This window comes from Sceloporus occidentalis, unplaced genomic scaffold (assembly GCF_023333645.1).
Source record: "Sceloporus occidentalis isolate IW3139 unplaced genomic scaffold, rSceOcc1.0.p SCAF_59, whole genome shotgun sequence".
NCBI classification, from domain to species: Eukaryota; Metazoa; Chordata; class Lepidosauria; order Squamata; family Phrynosomatidae; genus Sceloporus; species Sceloporus occidentalis.
Genome location: NW_028317039.1, coordinates 3,479,713 through 3,500,864, shown reverse-complemented (window position 1 = coordinate 3,500,864; position 21,152 = coordinate 3,479,713). Strand labels below are relative to the sequence as shown.

At 39.2% G+C, this 21,152-nt stretch overlaps 1 protein-coding gene across 1 annotated transcript in view; it reads left to right on the top strand.

Annotated features, from left to right (window-relative positions):
• Positions 1-21,152, top strand: part of LOC149287559 (MAGUK p55 subfamily member 4-like) — a 35,915-nt gene that overhangs the window by 11,442 nt on the left and 3,321 nt on the right. Inside the window, exons 8-18 of the mRNA XM_089492685.1 lie at positions 347-418; positions 2,552-2,748; positions 3,296-3,360; positions 3,974-3,991; positions 12,358-12,396; positions 14,923-14,943; positions 16,146-16,184; positions 16,633-16,803; positions 19,062-19,142; positions 19,446-19,539; positions 20,508-20,616. Coding sequence (XP_089348811.1) covers positions 347-418; positions 2,552-2,748; positions 3,296-3,360; positions 3,974-3,991; positions 12,358-12,396; positions 14,923-14,943; positions 16,146-16,184; positions 16,633-16,803; positions 19,062-19,142; positions 19,446-19,539; positions 20,508-20,616 — 906 coding nt within the window. The remainder of the gene's footprint in view (positions 1-346; positions 419-2,551; positions 2,749-3,295; positions 3,361-3,973; positions 3,992-12,357; positions 12,397-14,922; positions 14,944-16,145; positions 16,185-16,632; positions 16,804-19,061; positions 19,143-19,445; positions 19,540-20,507; positions 20,617-21,152) is intronic.

The following is a 21,152-nucleotide window of genomic DNA, read 5'->3' as shown; positions in this document are numbered from 1 at the left end:
TGTTATTTTGAGGGGACAGCAAATTTACACTGTTATACAGGCTGTACACTCACTACTTTGCGTTGTAGCAGAGTGTAATTTCTTCAGTGTTGTCACAGGACAAGATATAATACAATATTTACAAAAATGTGAGGAGTGTAGTCACTTTTGTGAGATACTGTATATTCAGTATTACACTGTACATATGAAGTGTGTGTTAATGGGATCTATAAGCAGTCAGTGTGTGTATGTATGTTAGTGTGGGTAGGCATGGGGTTCCCTACAAACGTTTACAAGGTGACTCTAGTATTTCCTGATAAACCACTACTTACCAACTGATTGCAACTATAAATATCCCAATTTACAGGTTCATTCAAAAGGGACTATTGTATTCAAGCTCATCCCAATCGGTGACCGTTCTGTCAGCAGCAATACAATGGTAAGACTACAGAAGGCAAGAAAAGGTATTTATATAAAATATACATAAAGTGACAAGTAAAAGTAAACCACCCGTTTGGAATTACCTGGTTTTCTACTTTAATTGTTCAGAAAATGTGATCTGATACATATCCTGCATAGTATAGACAAACACAATGTGCATTAACAATGCTAATGTTTCATGTATTTATTGAGCAATACACTCAAACACACGTTTCCAATAGTTTTGGATCAAACCTGCAGAACTTTCAGGAGGAACGACTCTCTTGAGGTCATTCCACGGCATCTCTAATGGATTAAGGTCTAGGCTCTGACTGGACCACTCCAAAAGGCGGATTTTCGACTTTCTGTAGAATATTTATTTTGATGTTTAGGGTCATTGTCCTGCTGCATTACCAAACTTCTACTAAGCTTTAGCTGGTTGACATCCTGTATGATACTTTAATAAACTTGGGAATAATTGCAAACAGAACACAGGTTTATAAAAAAAAACAAGTTATAAATGTGTGGCACAATTATTGGCACCCCTATGAATTCATATGAGGAAAATATGGTTGACATATATTTTACATCTTGTTGTTCACCTGGGTGACCAGGAAGTTGTTCAAGCATGACTTCCTGTTTCACAGGGGTATAAATATTAGGTGACACTTGGGCAAAACTCTTAGTCATTCATTGAGTATAGCTGTGATGTGCAGCAAAACGTTTTTGAGCTTCGCGAAATGGGAAGCGAACTGGAAATGTTATGAATCAACCTGGAAATCTGTATTTGCAATTAGTTGATATTGAGGAGAGCAGAGTATTTTTGTTGATTTTTTGCAAATAAGGTCAACAATGATCATCTTTTGCCTCTATATCCACTTTATACATGGATCCCTTTAAGGTAAATGCCCGCTGTGCAAGACAGCCTTTAAACAGAACCCGGGTTAAGAGGTGCAGTAGCCAGATCACCACTCATGGACACTCAAGGTGATCATTGATGACCTTATTTGCATTTGCCTACCCAGAATTCTTTGTGATTGTGGCAGCACATTGGTATTTCTGGGGAAAAAACAAACCTTCTGACTTGTCTGGTAGATGTGGATGAATGTTTAATACTTCTACTACCCATATATATATATATATATATATATATATATACACACACACACACACACACACACCAATCAGCCTTAACATTATGAGCACTGACAGGTTAAGTGAATAAAAATGATAATCTTCTTATCATGGCACCTGTCAGTGAGTGAGATATATTAGGCAGCAAGTAAACATTACGTCCTCAAAGTTAATGTGTTAGAAGCAGGAAAAATGGATGCAGCTCCAAAACTGCAGCTTTTGTGTGGGTTATTAAAAGTGGTCCAAGGAAGGGAAAGCGGTCAAACAGTGACAGAGTCATGGGCAGCAAAGGCTCATTAATGCACGTGGGGCGAAGATTGGCTCATGTGGTCCAATCCAACAGACAAGCTGTTGTAGCTCAAATTACTGAAAAAGTTAATGCTGGTTCTGATAGATAAGGTATAAAAATGCACAGTGCATCGCATATTGTGCTACATAGCCACAGACCAGTCTGTGTGCCTATCCCGTGGGAATTTCAGGCAAGGGAGATTGTTAAAGTGCATCGTGCAGACGTGCCGGCAGCGGAGGTTGTTTACGCGCATCGCTGCAGCCGGTGAACGTCTGCACGATGCGCTTAGACAAACTCCTGTGCCGGCACTCCACCCGTGGAAAGTGCTGGCAGGGGAGGCTGTCTCAGCGTATCGGAGAGTAGGATGCAGGTCCCCTGCAGCGCTGTGGGGGATCTGTATGCTAACCCTGCTGCCTGCCCGGCGCCCGGAACTGCATGTCCCGGGCGTCTGGCGATACGAATTGCGCATTCCTGCACTAGACCCCGAATATAGGCTGCACCCCCAGTTTAAATACTTAAAGTGGGGGGAAAAGTGTGGCCTATATTCGGGCAAATACGGTAATACGGTATACCAACAGAATAAATGTAATGTTATACAGGGGACTAACTGCAACCATGTGAAACCATAGTATCACATTAAATTTATATTAATAATTTATCAATTACATAATTAGGTCGCTCTACTTTTATTTTAATGTATATAAATATATATTTTTATTCATAAATCAGCTTTTTGTCCGTGCGATGGCAGATTACTGGCCCCAACAGGATCCAGCCATACCCTGTGCAGATGCTGGACTGCCCTTTAAGAAAGGAGAAATCCTACAGATTGTTGACCAGAGTGATTCTTTATGGTGGCAGGCAAGAAAAGCTTCTGATCTCAGCAGGTGTGCTGGGCTCATTCCATCTAACCATCTGCTGAAAAGGTAAACCACAAGCAGCAGAAGAGGCATAATGCACTTTTACAGATCTGCTCTCACTACCTCTTTATTGACAAAATGTGTGCACACTGAAAATATGACAGTGGAGGTTTTACCAGAGAGAGAATGTAGTTGCTACATCTCCTTTAGGGAGTATGGCCCTAGAAGAAGAAGATTGAGACCTGGTGTTCCTTCTGTGGCACAGGCACAGTCACCAACTACACTGATATTCCAATACAGTGCAAGACAGGAAGGATGGTTAGAGATACATTAATTATGTAATATACAATAAAACCTCCAGATCTTTCAGGTAGGATCATGGTGACACAGTCAAGTTGATGAAGGTATTAAGTAAAGTGAGACAACAATGGACTAAGACATTCTTGTTATTGATTGACAAACCCTACCAGTGTCTGCTGCCATGACAACATGTAATAATTTGGTTTCTAAAATGATGTATAAAGAACAACGAAGATGGTATGCATGATTTCACAGGCCTAAGCTAGAGATGTGAATTATGACTATTAAAATTGTAATTTTTTTATGTATACAGAAAACAGAGGGAATTTTGGTGGTCACAACCGTATATGTCTCATTCCTGCCTTAAGGCCTCACAGTGTGAGTACCTGGATAATCTGGACATTATTTTTAGTGTCCTGTGTAGATTGTAGGTTCATAGGTAATTCTCCCTCCCATTACAAGTTGTTAAATTTGTTTGCCAATTATCTGTAATCTGTAGGAAAGGTGGGTAATGTATCCTCAATACAGGCATGAGTTCCTTTTTCAGTTCCCAGTTGTTGGGAGTGCAGCTATACCCCATATTAACGTACACAAGTGATGCACTACCTTTTTCATTCATCAATGCTACATGCACTATAATTGTGAGGTTATTACTACCACAACACTCAAAAGGCACTAAAAAAAACCCCAAAAGAACCTCAAAAGATGCTCTGACGTTATACTGTTATATGTCTTTTCTCGTAAACCGAGCCTATATAAACAGGGGAATGGTTGTGCTACAACTATGTCCTTAAAGTGAATGTCCTTAAAGTAGGGTATGCCTGTATTGCAGATACGATAACCCCAATAACCTGTGTTACCTTTGCATTAATCCATTCATTTTACAAAAATAACTGCAGCCATATGTATTTAAACAATGGCTGAATTTGGTAACCATTTTGATGGAAAAAATATATATTTGTTTTTTAAACTGCTGGATTCATTGGAACAGTGAGTACAATTGGAGAAGGTAATTAAGTGACTATTATTTTACAGTTGTCTTTGCAGTTAGTTTAATGTGTTTTGGTTAGTGTCCCCAGCTCCTGAATAAATCATCTCTGTCTTCTTTTCATGAAAAATATAAACCCTGTATTTTAAAATCTTGTTTCCATTTGCCAGTTGAAAAGTATAGTTAAATGATACCATTTATTGACTTACTGAAAGTTTCATTGCAAGCTTTTAAAATCAAGTTGTTAGGTCACTTAATACAAAAGCATAGTTCACATGTTTAGAAAAGGGCAAAACAAACACTGGGATATTGGAGAATTTTCTCAGCAGTAACCTAGCTGGTCTAACAGAGATCTAATAGATGGATACAGTTCAGTCAGAGCATCTTTGATCAGTTTACTCCCTGGTTAGAGGGGCCAAAAAGTCATTTGACACATGTCAGGTCCATGAAGGTGTCAGATGTTAGCAAGAATAAGTTAGTTGTACTAATTCACTGTTTGTAAAAGGATTATTAATTTGTAAGGTTATGTCAGGAGATGAATTTGCATTCGTGTCTCCATTGAGGCCAGTGAGTAGGGCATTAATTTGAAGTCTAATATTTTTCTCTCCCTCTGGGTGTGGAACAGTCCCATCAGTACTAAGAGTTTCACGTCCTGTATGCTGCGCCCAGGTTGACAAAAGTGCTCTCCTATTGGTGTATCTATATTTTTATGGTTGATTGTTTGTCTATGGGAATTAAACTGTTTGTTTAATGCTTGTCCTGTTTCTCCCACATACATTACAGCTGGGCATTTCACTCACACCAAACCATGTTCGATGATTTTTATGTAAAATGGCAATTGATTTTGCGGTGCAAGTGTGAGCCTGGTATTAGTATTTTATCTGTGGATGTGTGCACAGGTCTCATATCTCTTTTGTTGGCAGGGAGAGGTACCATTTACTATTTGTCTGTAAATGGTGCTCCTCACCATCCGTTGTTTGAGGATGAGAGGCTTTTTTAATGAAAGTAGTGGGGGATGTGGGATCATTGTCTGGAATTTTTCATCAGTGTGTAGGATTACTTGTAGTTCCCTCAAGATCTCGCATAGGGCTTTCATTTGTGGATTGTAGGTGACCACTAAGGATACTCGATCTCTTTTTTGTGACTGCTCGTATCTCAGGAGATTTTCTCTGGGGATATTAATGGCTTTCTGTATTTGGGAGTCTGTGATTTTCTTATACTGTACCCATGGTTGATGAACCCTTTCCTGGGATTCAGAATATGTTTATCCCAGTCCATAGATTTGAGCAAATGTGATTATATATTATGACTTGACAGTAGATGATTGAGTTTTTGGTATGTCTGGGATGGAAACTGTTGTGTTTCAGGTAGGTTTGTCTATCTATTAGTTTGCGGACTGAATGGACTAGTTCTTAACGTAAATGGTAGTTTCTAGGAAGTGGATGTTTGTGTGAGAGTAACTCAGTTTCACGTTTATGTTGGGATGGAAGGCATTATAGTCTTCCTGAAATCTGAAATCCTGTACAGATAATTAGGTTATTGTCTGTGTGTATATATATATATATATATATATATATATATATATATATATATATATACCAGTGGTTTGGTGTGGCAGTTGAAGATGTAATCCTCCTCTAATTTGGCAATAAATAGATTGGATTATTGTGTGCCATTCATGTGCACATTGAAGTAGCCATTTTTGGGGGATGAAAGCCCTGGCCAAATATGAAGTAGTATGAAGTTGAGTATAAACTATGTTAGTTGTGTTAATGGGTTTCATTCCTATGTTTTTCTGCTTCATGTATTTGTGGCATGCAGCTATACCATCAAAATGGGGAATGTTGGTGTAGTGGGATGCTCCTGAAGTTGGACATGGTGTTTGTCATCAGAAAGTTGTCTGTGTGATTCTTTTATGTAATCCTTAGTGTCCATAATAACCACAACACCCCCCTGGTCCACTGGTTTAATTGTAATATCTTGGTTGTTCTTCTTCTAATAGTCTTCTTTTCCTTAATGGTTAGGTTAGCAGTCTGTTTGGTTGGTTTCTCTAATATTTCCTAGCTGGGTCCGTGTCTAAAGCTCTCAATATATCGGTCAAGCGTGAAGGTTTTGGAGTCCAGGTGGGGGTATTTGTAGGTATATTGCTGAAAAAGTTATTGAGTCTGAGTTTTCTCAAGGATTCATCCATGTCAATGCACAGTTTTTTTGGGTTTTTTTGCACAGGTCTTGTTGGGCAAAATTATAGACCTTTATAGAGTACAAGACAGTTCATCCTTGCTTGGAGTGTAAGTGGAGAGGTGGATAATACCTTTCCTTACGAAATTCTTCAGCTTCATTTCTGCAGGGTGGCACTGGCAAAACAGGAGAAAAGTATAGTTAAAATTATACCACAGTTCACTTGTTTAGGAAAAGGCAAAACAGGGAAGGGGTGGGGGTTACATAACGTGACGCATGCAAGCTTGTATCAAGCGGTGGAACCCTGGGGTAATGCTCTGGATGTAGTGGAGATAGCACATCCTATCATCCTCTAATCTAAGTGACCATGGGGAAACCCAGTTTAACACAAGGTTTACTTAAGTGGCAGTTACAATGTTTGTCATCTACCACCCATGCTTTAGATTCCTGATACCACCATCATATAGAAAGTAGAGGAGAATGCTAACGCAATGGGAGCAATCTTGAACCCAAAGCAACATTGCTGGTAATCTGGATATTGGCCATAACAATATTGAAGAAAACAAGTTTCCTAACAAAAAATCTTAATTACAGTTACACTGTTAAATTTAATGAAATGTGCTATTTCTAGAGAAGCACTAACACGAAGGAGGCCTTTTTAAATGTTTCTAATTATTCAGTGTTTTCAGGTCTTGATGGGCAATCTTATTAAGTTTTGCACAACAATCTCTTTCTAATAATACATCTAGGATTAAGGATTAAGGATTTCCTACTGAAATGTAATTAGAATGACTAGCATGGTGATAATCATAATTACCAACTGACTTTATATTATTCTGGACTGAAGCAACATTAGCAAACAAGCAAATTACAAAGTAATTAGAGTAGAAGATATTATTTGTTGTGAAAAAATAAAGAATACTTATTTTGTGCAGCACACAGGGGCGTACCTAGAGTATTTGGCACCTGGGGTGGATCCTGTATGTGGCACCCCCCCACACACACACACTTTAAAACTGCATAGCTTCTACCATTATATACCGGCGCAGACACTGAAGGTGGTACAGCATAACACTTACTGTTATCATTATATACTGAGGCAGACATCGACGGTGGTACAGCATAACACTTATCACTATATACTGAGGCAGAAATTGACGGTGGTACAGCATAACACCTACCACTATATACTGAGGCACACATTGACGGTGGTACAGCGTAATCCCTATCACTATACATTGAGCCAGACATTGACAATAGTGCAGCATAACTCCTATCACTATATACTAAGCCAAACATTGATGTGGTGTAGGCCTACCACTTCATTAGTAGTAGGGATGCACCGAAACAAATTCTGGACTGAAACCGAAAATGCAGCATTTACCTGGCCGAAACCGAATATGACCCCCCCACACCATAAAAAAAAATCTAACACTTTTATTTAAAGTAAGTAACACACCAAAATAGGACAAAACAATAAAATAACAATATTAATATATATATATATATATATATATATATATATATATGATTGTTAACAGCAATCACATTCCTATCATGCCCAGGCATACCCAGATTCCAGGATGTACTCGCAGACTTGGCATGTTAGGAGTATGATTGCCCTATCTACCCCTTCTTACTCCCTTTTGTCCTACCTAACCCTTCTCACTCCCTTCTCCCTATCTACCCCCTATCCCCCCGTCTCACTGCCTTCTCCCTATCTACCCCCTCCTAACTCTCTACCCTCTCCCCCTTTGAAGTTCACTTACCTTTCAGGAGTCCTGCGGTGGGGGTGCAAGGCCTCTGTCTCCCAGCTCTGCCACTGTATGGAACAGTATAGAGTGATGGGAGTTATGATGTACTAGAGCATAATTATATAATGAAAAATACATTGGAAATGGTACAGCATAACACCCATCACTCTCACACACTTACCAATCCGCACATATACCAATCCGCACACATACCAATCCACACACACACCAATCCACACATATACCAATCCACACATAAACCAATCCACATATATATCAATCCACACATATACCAATCCACACATATACCAATCCACATATATACCAATCCACACACATACCAATCCACACACATACATACCAATCCAGACATATACCAATCCAGACATATACCAATCCACACATATACTAATCCACACATACCAATCCACACATACCAATCCACATATATACCAATCCACACATATACCAATCCACACATACCAATCCACACATACCAATCCACACATACCAATCCACACATACCAATCCACACATACACCAATCCACACATACACCAATCCACACATATACCAATCCCCACACATATACCAATCCCCACACATATACCAATCCCCACACATACCAATCCCCACACATACCAATCCACACACATACCAATCCACACACATACCAATCCACACACATACCAATCCACACATATACCAATCCACACATATACCAATCCACATATATACCAATCCACACACATACCAATCCACACACATACATACCAATCCAGACATATACCAATCCAGACATATACCAATCCAGACATATACCAATCCACACATATACTAATCCACACATACCAATCCACACATACCAATCCACATATATACCAATCCACACATATACCAATCCACACATACCAATCCACACATACCAATCCACACATACCAATCCACACATACACCAATCCACACATATACCAATCCCCACACATATACCAATCCCCACACATACCAATCCCCACACATACCAATCCACACACATACCAATCCACACACATACCAATCCACACACATACCAATCCACACATATACCAATCCACACATATACCAATCCACACATATACTAATCCACACATACCAATCCACACATACCAATCCACACATACCAATCCACACATACCAATCCACACATACCAATCCACACATATACCAATCCACTCTCACTCACTGAATGTTTCCTACCTTTCCTCTTTTCTCCTTACAGCTTCTTTTCCTCCTCTTCGCTCCTCTTCTTCAGTTCTTCTGTCTTCTTCCGGTTCAGTGGGTGCGGCTTCAGTGTTGTGCGCCGGGATCTGACAACAAATCCCGGCGCACAGCAGCTGTTGCCGCGCGGATCGCAAGGGAGCGATATCGGAGGTCTTTAACAGACCTCCGGCTCTCTTGAGTGATTTTAAGCCGGGTTCCCTTGCGAGCCTGCTCCTCCAGCGGCGGACATTACTGTCCGTCTCTGGAGGGGTGCCGGGTGCCTGCAAGCTGGCTACCCCCTCCTAACTCTCTACCCTCTCCCCCTTTGAAGTTCACTTACCTTTCAGGAGTCCTGCGGTGGGGGTGCAAGGCCTCTGTCTCCCAGCTCTGCCACTGTATGGAACAGTATAGAGTGATGGGAGTTATGATGTACTAGAGCATAATTATATAATGAAAAATACATTGGAAATGGTACAGCATAACACCCATCACTCTCACACACTTACCAATCCGCACATATACCAATCCGCACACATACCAATCCACACACACACCAATCCACACATATACCAATCCACACATATACCAATCCACACATAAACCAATCCACATATATACCAATCCACACATATACCAATCCACACATATACCAATCCACATATATACCAATCCACACACATACCAATCCACACACATACATACCAATCCAGACATATACCAATCCAGACATATACCAATCCACACATATACTAATCCACACATACCAATCCACACATACCAATCCACATATATACCAATCCACACATATACCAATCCACACATACCAATCCACACATATACCAATCCACACATACCAATCCACACATACCAATCCACACATACCAATCCACACATACACCAATCCACACATACACCAATCCACACATACACCAATCCACACATACACCAATCCACACATACACCAATCCATACATACACCAATCCATACATACACCAATCCACACATATACCAATCCCCACACATATACCAATCCCCACACATACCAATCCCCACACATACCAATCCCCACACATACCAATCCACACACATACCAATCCACACACATACCAATCCACACACATACCAATCCACACATATACCAATCCACACATATACCAATCCACACATATACTAATCCACACATACCAATCCACACATACCAATCCACACATATACCAATCCACTCTCACTCACTGAATGCTTTCCTACCTTTCCTCTTTTCTCCTTACAGCTTCTTCAGTTCTTCTGTCTTCTTCCGGTTCAGTGTGCGCGGCTTCAGTGTTGTGCGCCGGGATCTGACAACAAATCCTGGCGCACAGCAGCTGTTGCCGCGCGGATCGCAAGGGAGCGATATCGGAGGTCTTTAACAGACCTCCGGCTCTCTTGAGTGATTTTAAGCCGGGTTCCCTTGCGAGCCTGCTCCTCCAGCGGCGGACATTACTGTCCGTCTCTGGAGGGGTGCCGGGTGCCTGCAAGCTGTCTTCTTCCGGTTCAGTGGGCGCGGCTTCGGTGTTGTGCGCAGGGATCTGACAACAAATCCCGGCGCACAGCAGCTGTTGCCGCGCGGATCGCAAGGGAGCGATATCGGAGGTCTTTAACAGACCTCCGGCTCTCTTGAGTGATTTTAAGCCGGGTTCAAGGGTTGAACCCGGCTTAAAATCACTCAAGGGAGCCGGAGGTCTGTTAAAGACCTCCGATACCGCTCCCTTGCGAGCCTGCTCCTCCAGCGGCGGACATTACTGTCCGTCTCTGGAGGGGTGCCGGGTGCCTGCAAGCTGGCTACCCCCTGATGAGCGGCACCCGGTGCGGACCGCCCCCCCGCCCCCCGCTAGGTACGCCTCTGGCAGCACATTATTTTTCAAGGATGAATAATATCAGTAAGAAGAATCCCAGAATCGGTTAAGCAAGAACATCTGGAATCCTTCTTAGTCAAATATTTTGCCCTTTATAGATCTCCAGAGAAACTTGATCCAGACCCTTTGGATTGCTATAATAGACCCCCAAAGCCCAAAGTTGATCCTTTATACCCAAGAGATGTCATAGCAAGATTTTCTTCATATTATACAAACAATTTAGTAGTGCAAGCTGCACTGTAAAAAACAATTAGAACACAGCCAATTGAAGAATCTTGGGATATACTTAATTAGTAAATAAGAAATTACTTTACTCCTAAGAAAATATGTATAAGTGGCTATTCCCCACCACCATTTTGGTATGCTATAAAGACATTAAGTAGCTGAAACTCTGGAGCTAAACTTAATCACTAAGTTTTAAATATTTTTTTTTCTTTTCACACAATTCTATTACATTTATATTAATTTCACTATAGACTTTAATATAATGTTTCATATGTACCACTTGTTAAGGATTCTTAAATGGGTAAACTGTACTAATTTTATTAGTGATAGATTATACTTCTCTGTGGAGTTAATTAATCAGCACAATTACTTGATGACACTAGAGGTTTTGATGATTACGCAAATGATTATGATCGCACTCTACATTTATGACCTTCCCCAATTGATGAACATTGAATAAAAAATTGATTGACCGTTATTAGTAACGGTTGAAACAAATTATTTTCTTCTACAGTTTGTAATAACTAAAAATTGTAAATAAAGAAGATAAAAAAGGAGAAAGGAACAAAACAAACACAGCGGTATTGGAGCATTTTCTCAGCAGTAAATTAGCTGGACTAACATAGGTCTAATAGATAGATACAGTTCTATCTACAGTATCTATTAAGTATCTATCAGATCTATTTTAGTCCACTAACATAGTCCAGTATTTGTTTTGCCTTTTTCTAAATGTGTTAACCGTGCTTTTGTATTTAGGAAATTCTGTTTTAGTGTCATTAATGCCTGTTGAAGGTACCTAACAACTTGGTCTTTAAAGCTTGCAATTAAACTCTCAGCTAAAAAAATTATATCATTTTAACTATACTTTTCTCCTGTTTTTTCGACGGCTAACACGTTACAAACATTTTGACCATTTGCCAATTGACAGTCCTTAAAACAGAGACTGACCTGCAGCATATTTGCCTATGGAGAAAGTCCACCCACTGCATCCTGTAATGTAAGCAGTTTTGCCTGTAGATGTAGGCTCTGACCATCAACTTTTATAATGTTTTTAATATTTTTTAAATATGTTTTTTATATTTTCCTCTTTATGTTGCAGAGGAAGATATGAAGATTGATGAGAAATTTGTGGAAGCTGGTAATTATCATTATTTTTAACAATTTAAAGGACTACATCATATTTTGTATTCATGAACAATGATTGCAAAGCCATATTAGTCATAAGGGCCTGTCCTTTTTAAGAAGACAGAACAGGAGGGGCTTAACTATTGTTTTTTACTTCTAGTGCTAGGCCAAAAGGAGGATGCCAGGGCAATATTAAAAATATCCATTGTTTTTAATGAGTTTGTAAATTTCTTTACTAATTTTCTTTTTCTTTGCACTGTAGTGCAATATTGCCTAGTGCAATATGGATAGAGATCCCTTTGAGGATCTCTCTTATATTTTATGGATGCCAGTGATCAATGAGCTCCCTATATAGTTTATTTATTTGACTTTTCTTATATATTTAATTTAAAAAAAGTCAAACTTGAAGAGAATACACAATCATGTAATCAGGAATTTTAATGCCAACAATGTAGTGGCACTCACACTAAGCACTGTGATACCCAATTTGTTAGCAGGAAGACAGTAATGTTGGGGAGAGTCCAGGCTGTCATTATGTCTATAGGGTAGTGAACAGTTGAAGAACTTCCCATTTTGAACATGCCCCACCACTCACTGTGCTTTGTGCTTTGAGTCAAACTTAAAAATTGAAGATTTGAGGGGTTTTGGAAGTTATTTCATATTTCAGGCACTCTGTAGAAGAAAGTGACTTGATCTGCTTCTATCTGATAATGTAAGACTATGCCAAAGTTGCTGAAATTAGACCAGAGGCTGTAGGAGGTAATCTGGGTCTAGTTTTGTCATATCCCGCTGTCTGCTACACTTATGTCATAGGTGACTGCCAGCCTTAAAGTGTCAGGGCTACCTAGTCTTCCACAGTCTGGCCCTGTTAGGAATATTTTGTTTTTAGTGATCCATCTTTCAACTTCTGCAAATTGGTGATGAATACAGCTTCAAGTTGTGGAATGTTTATTTTTATAGTGTAGCTCAGACCTGGTCAGCAAGATGGTAACATGCATACTGACACAAGGCCAGATTATGGCACTTGGGGCCCTGGAACAGTTAAACATAAGGGTCCCTCTTGCTCCTCCTCTCGTGAGGTACTTTTCACATCCACTGCTTTCCTTCTGGATGTCCTTCATAGCTAGTCCTTCATCCTTCCTCACTGACCCTGCAGTACTGTGGCCTCTAGCTACCTCACTGTGCACCCAGAAATATTGTCACCTTCTGGGAGGGGGGGAAATGTCAGTAAGGAAGCGACAGTCCACATCCTGCAAATACTGTAGCCTGTAGTTCCCTCACTGTGCTGTGCACCCATAAATGCTGCCACTTTCCAGGATGGACATGTCAGTGAGGAAGCTACAGGCCACATCCTATAAATACTGTGGCCTGTAGCTCCCTCACTATGTGCGCCCGAAAATGTCTTCACTTCACCATGCGCATTGTTAACGAGGGAACGGCAAGCCACACCCTATGAGTACTGTGGTATGTAGCTCCATCACTGTGCTGTGCACTCTGAAATGATGTCACTTTCTGGCACGCAGTGTTAGTGGGGGGCTACAGGCCACATCCTGTAAGTTCTGTGGCATGTAGCTCCCTCACTGTGTCAGCAGGGGAGCATCATTGCCAGTGCTGCATTGCATGAATGGTATGGGCTTCTCAAACCCTTGGGGCTCTGGAGCAATTGCTCTGTGTGCTCCACCATTAATCCGGTCCTGTACTTACACTTACTGCTGCTCCATCAGCAGCTCGGGTCCTACAGTGAGAAAACACATGGCTGCATCTTGTGGAAGTATGAGAATGTAACTTGTGGTAATGTATAAGCAGTTCCAAGCCACAGACCTTAAAGTACCATGACCGCTTAGTTATGTCAATTCCAGCCCTGGTGTAGATTATAGTGTCTTCTGCAAATATGTGCATAGTGAAAGCATTTGTTGACTGTATGTAAGTTATTTAGAACTAGCGAAAAGTAAAGGGTCCCAGAACAGAGCCTTGTGGGAATCTATAAGTAACTTACCTATGGGGGGGTGGATTTACTACAGTAATCAATATGACCAAAACCACCTTAGTGAGTGATCACTAAAACCTGTTTTTTTTTATTTTTAAGCTAGATCCAATCCTTTTAAAAACCCTAGGAAGGTAAAGTTGCTGACTATTAGGAGAACATTAATTGTGAAGAGATTTAAACAAATATTAATGGCATCCTGCCATAGAGGAATTTTAAGAAATAGATTTTATTTTTTGAGAATCTTTAGTTTTCCTTACCCTTTTTTTTCTAATGAGGTCTTTTGTCTATAGTGTGGTGGCAGATTAGTTCTTGTTCTTGTCTAGATTGTATTCCCTTTTGTTGACTGGTTTTATCAATGAATGTAATTGGCTCAAATGTTCACAGCTCTGACCAGTTTCTTGGAATTTCCATATAAATTATCTTGTTATAAATTCTGTTTTCAGGAAAATATATGATGTCCATCTTCAAGGATCTCTAACGATGTTACTTAATACTAATAATGTTTTTTCAATGCTATTTATCACCCACCTACACATGTGAACGGGAATGAAGATGAAGAGACATTTGAATCTGGTAAATATTTTTTTTTCCAAAACAAGTATATAGTAAGGGTAATGTGACCATATTCATACTGTCTGTTGTATAACTTTTTATGTGTCACTGGAATCTAATTGGTCTGAGTAACCCCAAACATGTATGCAGTCACTCTTCAATCACTGCCAGTTTAAGATCATTTTGGAAACATAAGAGAACCCTATTGCTGGTATGGTCATTACCATGATACCAGCAATTATGTTTTGAGCTTGTTTCCTGAGTCTTTAGTCAACACCATGGTCAAACAAAACAATTAATTGCAGTTTCAGAGGATGGTAATGACTTTAGATACATAATGACATTTAGATAAAAACGTGTTGCCATTAACCATTACTGCTTTTAATAGGAGAGGTATCCTGGAATGAACTCTACTAGCTCAACTTTAACACAAACTAATATACAAAATGCGACGCAGTGTCGAAACATCCTAGACAATTCCATATCCCTGAATGTCCATATTCCACAAGATTAAGAAGGTAGAAAGGAAAGCAACTGGAAATGGCAAAAAGTCTTATATGTGAAAAAAAATGCTATATAGCTAAAATCTCTTTCTTTTAATTTGCAATCTTATCAGAGGAATTAAAAGGAGGTAATGTAAAACTAGCCACAACTTTGATTTCATTTAATTTTGTGATCTATTGATTAATGATTGTTGCATATATTTATTAGGTATTTAGTTTTGTCGGGCATCTGACTATGAATGGCGTTGTGTGACAAAAATATCAACACTTTGGGGCTCCTTAAACACCAATTCATCTCAGCCCCTTTTACTGGAGTAGCTTAACGGGCACGGCCATCTATAATGCATAGCGCAGTTAGTCAATTTTCACCTCGTGAATACGCCTTTATTAATATTTCTAGTTCTTGCAGCAATATTAGAAAAAAATATATAATATATTATAAATTATGCAACACCTTAGACACACCTGAGTAATACCTACATCCTGGACTGTTAGGTGTGCCTTGAGGAGAGGGTTGAGGAGCACTGCTCCATACCATGTATACTCTATATGCCTGACACTACCCAGTGAAACTAATTATATCAGAACTTGAAGAGTGATATACTTCAGTCAGGCAGAAAGAGTGTGTAACATATTGTCAAGAAACATATAACATTTGTTTATGTTTTCTGTGTTCTTCTTCTTCATCCTTTGCATCTTTTTGGATTGTTCCCTGCGAAGAAGAAGAAGATTATAGCGGCGAGCAGGGGCATATTATTGGTATGGGAGTCTAGTGTGTTTACATAGAAATATTTGTATTAAATGAAACCTAAAGAATAACAGTGACAATAATCATGAAGACCTTTGCTAATAAAGTACAACCAAATCCCCTTAGCCTCCCTGTGCCCTGCAAAAAAATCCCCGTTCCATGATATGGCATGTTAGACTGTTTGTACACCGTTTTAGAGCATATGTTGATTGTAGAAAGTTAGGGGGAACTATGTTCGATAATATAAATAGTGCCACTAGGTAAACATCTAATTCAAATTACTCTTCCTTGGGTTATTCTTAGAGTGAGCAGAAGCACCTTTATATCGCTTACTGTAGCCCGTATGAAATGTAGTGAGACAGCTGGTGCTGATTACAATGTAAATATGTCTCTTGGGCTTTTTTTGTATGTCTGTTATGGTGTCTGTATATGTTTCACAGTCATGTGTTTTCATCGCAGCTGGCTTTAGAAGAAGTATGCGCCTTTGCCGCAGAAAATCCCACAGTAACCAGTTATCTTGTTACTCTCGCTGTTCTGGCAGCTGTTACCATTCTGTGGCTGCCCCATATGAGGAAGTGGTGAGATATCAGCGGCGACGTTCTGATCGTCATAGGCTGATTGTCCTCCTTGGTAAGTTCAGATTTTAATTTATTCAACAAGTTAATTGAGTAATTAATATGGAAATGCTGCTTATCTGTCATCAAATTCTGCTTTTGTGGTTAGGGCATAGGTAAGATAGGATTGGACAAATGAAATGATAGTACCTGTTTGGGCATAATAAATGCAGTTGGTGTATCTACAAAACTGCATGGAGCATGACTGAAAATATTTGAGACAGTTTGTGCATCAAACCCTTGTGATCCTAGCCTTACCACGTACATAAGCAACTCAATATACACAAATCATAGAGAGATTGGAGAGGTTTCCACGCACCCTTTATACTATATGCAATTTGCCAGTTTTGTGAGTTCACATCTTTGAGCTGTGGATGTCTAGCCCCTTTGATAATTTTCCTATCATACACAGAACCCAGGGGGTCACAATGTCTAAAATCTACAGCTTCTTTAGACCAGTGTTGAATCTGTAATTTCATACTAATTTCATACTGGTTTGCCTCATTTATGCCAATAGAATGTGTCTTATCAGATGCCCTTACATTTGACTCCTAGGTGTTCCCCATGGAAGAAAATCAGTTTGTTATTAATTGAGATGTTATGGTGGTTCCTATGTATGCTTTGTAATTTGCATATACTGCTTGACCACATCATGTTTCTTATCCTACTACTCGATAATTTAACCTTGTATGAAGACCATGGTACAATATCACTCTGTTACATTATTGTGACATTACCACTGTTCTTTTGTATCCTTTGAAACCTATGTGTACGTTTTGCATATATATATATATTGTCCTCTTGCAAATAAAAAGTAAAAAAAAAACTTAATATACTACTTAAGAAAAAGTGAAGCACAGTCAGTGAGGTCTATTCGCTAAAGGGAGAGTTGGAAGGAGAGGTATGTTTCAGCTCCTATACATTTTGAAGGCCCATCCCCAGTGAGCATCTAATGGAGGTAGAACTTGGTTGGCCCAGTGAGCATTTTCCAAGGTCTCCTTATCCATTAAAGTATGCATTCTTGAAGGGGAAACCATCTGGTGTTGGCCAATTCATAATGAATAGTGAAGCTAAAACCACAACTTTCCTGTAAACCCTCCCTTAAGTGAATAGACCCCAATGTATCTCGCACCACCGATGCTCTTCAGCACTCCAATATCTTAGTCAAAACCAGTGGGCATTATGAAAGTCAGTTATATGGCTTCTTGGTTCACCTTCCCTTCTTTATCTTCACCTCCTTGGCAAATAGTTTTGAAATAAAATATTTACTTGATTGTTAGACTTTTGTTAAAGTATGGTGTAGTAAAGCATTAGGCCTAAACATTTTATCAAGCTGGCAACGATAACCTGGGATAGAGTGGTCACCCTGGTCCCCGTTATATATGACTTTAGTATGGCTCCTATTTGCTCCTATTTTACCTATTCCACCTCTAGATCCTTGTTTCACATTTCCTACATTTCTGTCAGTAGAAATCTCAAAGCTGATGCTCTTTCTAGGTAATCCTACCTTTGCATTCTTCCTGTACTCACACCACTTAATAGCCTTGCATTTCTTATTTACTACCACTATAATTGACAAAATAAAAACTGTATCACACAATTCACCAGCAAATCTAGTTCTGAAGTAACTATCACAACAGAATATATGTTCCAGATCCTTTCAGACTCAATATCTTGAAAATGAGAAAATCCTGCATTCTAGACACACAAACTAGAGTTTTTATTAAGTGGAAATGATTTGCTTCTGATGAAAACGATTAGGAAGTAGTTAATTATGTCCATGCTCAGCAATTAATCACTGGGGGTTAAGTCATGCCCCTCACTGATTTCTTGCTCCCTTACTTTGATAACTATCATCATTGCCTTTTCCATTGCTTCCGCCATTGCCAGCATGTGATTTGCTTGTGTTCCACACGCATTTCATCTGCATTTTGCCTGCATTCCACTATTTACCAGTTTCTGATTGCCGGATTTAACCTTTGGCTTTGATATTAGACTACTGAATTTTGAAACGTTGTGCTTATTGCTGACCACTCTGATTATTCTAAGACCCTCTGGATATTGATAATGGGGCTTGGATTTGACAGTAATTTTTTTTAATGTGGCGAGTATATATACATATTTGCATTTTTTGTGTCTTCCAAACTAACTTTATAACTGACCTCTGTGAATTTTACTATTTCTGGTATCTACTTTTACTAATTTTTAAGCAAAACATTCTGAGTAATACAATGATTATAACATTTATGATGCATTACTTATTTTATAATGTAGGACCCTCTGGAGTTGGTGTTAATGAACTCAGAAGGCAACTTATTTGTTTAAATCCCAGCATATTTCAAAGCCCAGTGCCACGTAAGTAAATACTGATGACTAGGAATTGGCTCTGCTAAGGTTTAAAAACGGTTTGGTGTAGCAAAATTACATTATTAGTTACATTACATTATGTAGACACAAAATCTTTTGTTGGTCAGCGATTCTAACAGAAGAACACATAGTTGATGAGCCATCCAGGACACTTAATTGGTGTGACCTTGAGTCCGGCCATGTATATTACTTCAGTAATAGTTAAAATTTTACAAATAGCACATTTTTCTATACATTAATATTGTATGCATCTGTTATTGTATTTCAAGTACCATAACAATGTCTCAACAGACACCACGCGCAATAAGAAAAGTTATGAAGAACATGGTCAGGAGTATTTCTTTGTTTCAAAGGAGACGTTTGAAAGCATGGTATATAGTCACAGGTAGGTTCATGTTGGCGTAGCACTGTAAGTAAATACAAAGTACACTAAGTAGAAGGCATGATTCAACAAAACATGATGTTCTTGAAGGACTTGGGGTTTATTCACTAAAGAGTGAGTTGGTAGGAGCCTTTGCAAATTTGTTGCAGGCCAGCTCAGACCCTCTGCAGAGAAATTTGCCAGAAATGGTCCTTTATATGCATAGTGAATTCAGAAAGGTAAATCCAGAACCCACCTGAAAACTCTCCAGCCAATTCCCACTTCAGTAAATTAACCTAGTTAACGTGTTTTGGGAAACAAAAGTATCAGTCTTGTTTTTTTAGAAAAGCATGTCCATTGTTCATGTTTATAATCCTTGTGGATCCATAATCACTTGGTTTTCAACAGTTGGAGCATCAATTCTCTTACGTTACCTGCATGACACACCTTCCTTTTAGTAGCATGTGTAATATCTGTAGGAAATGGACCTTTGGACAGACTCGTGATGTACTTTATATGTACAGCAGCATCCACCAGCAGATCCCAAAGATCTCTTTCTGACCCCCTTTAATTTATATTTAGCTTGTAAATGTGCAACCTCTGGTGCCTCTGTACTCAAACTGCACAGTGGAAGAAGAGATATGACCTCATATGCTGGTCTCTGCACACTACAGCAGTGCGAGTTAGTTAATCACACCTGATGTACACAGACCTTTGCTCCCTTGCAGATAGCACAGTGTATATGACACTCCCTGATGGCGTAACTCTCAGAATTTGGGCTAATCCTCATGTAAAGTGTCAAAACTCTGACTCTCATGTTTGTAACAAGACTTGTTAAAATATCTAGTACATTGTGTAAATTTTTTGTCATTAAGCAGATTGTTGTCTACTGCGAAAACCAAAAGTTTCTCAAAGAAAAAAAAATGTTTATATTAAAATAAAATAAAGCAAACCAGGTTCAAAGAGCTTTATCTTTTTTATGTTAACCTCAGCTTCCTTGATTATGGCGAATACAAAGGGCACATGTATGGGACCAGTGTAGATGCAGTGAAAGCCATATTGGACGCAGGAAAAATCTGTATTATCGACTTGGAGCCACAGGTGACAACGCAGCATCTGCAATGTTATACAAAACGACATTCTGAATCTATATTGACCAAAGGTTTAACTATAGGGAAATCTTACAAACATGTAAAATGCTTTAATGGATAGCCAAGGTTTACCTATGATGAAACTAGTCTACTAAGAATGTTATGAGAACCTTCCAGGCTGCTTTAAAATATTAAGCCTCTTGTCTGTGTCCTCATGCAGTGATGGTGATTGTGATACTGTCAGTGTATCCTCCCCAAACAGTAAAGCTTCCATGTTCCCCCTTCTTAATATATCAGTCAAAATATACTTCCCTTCTTCACTCTGTTCTTTAAGATATCCGATCAGGAGTTCACTCAAAGTGCCTGATTTCGCATAATGCAGAGTAGGGATGTGCTTTTGGTGATATACTCCAGGGAGTATATTGGGTAATAGTATTATCTGTACTTAGAGGTGCCCAAAAAGTAAATCTGACCCTCAACAACCTGTATCCCCTTAAAAAAAAAAAGCATACATGCATACATACATTCGTCAAAGGTTTTCATGAC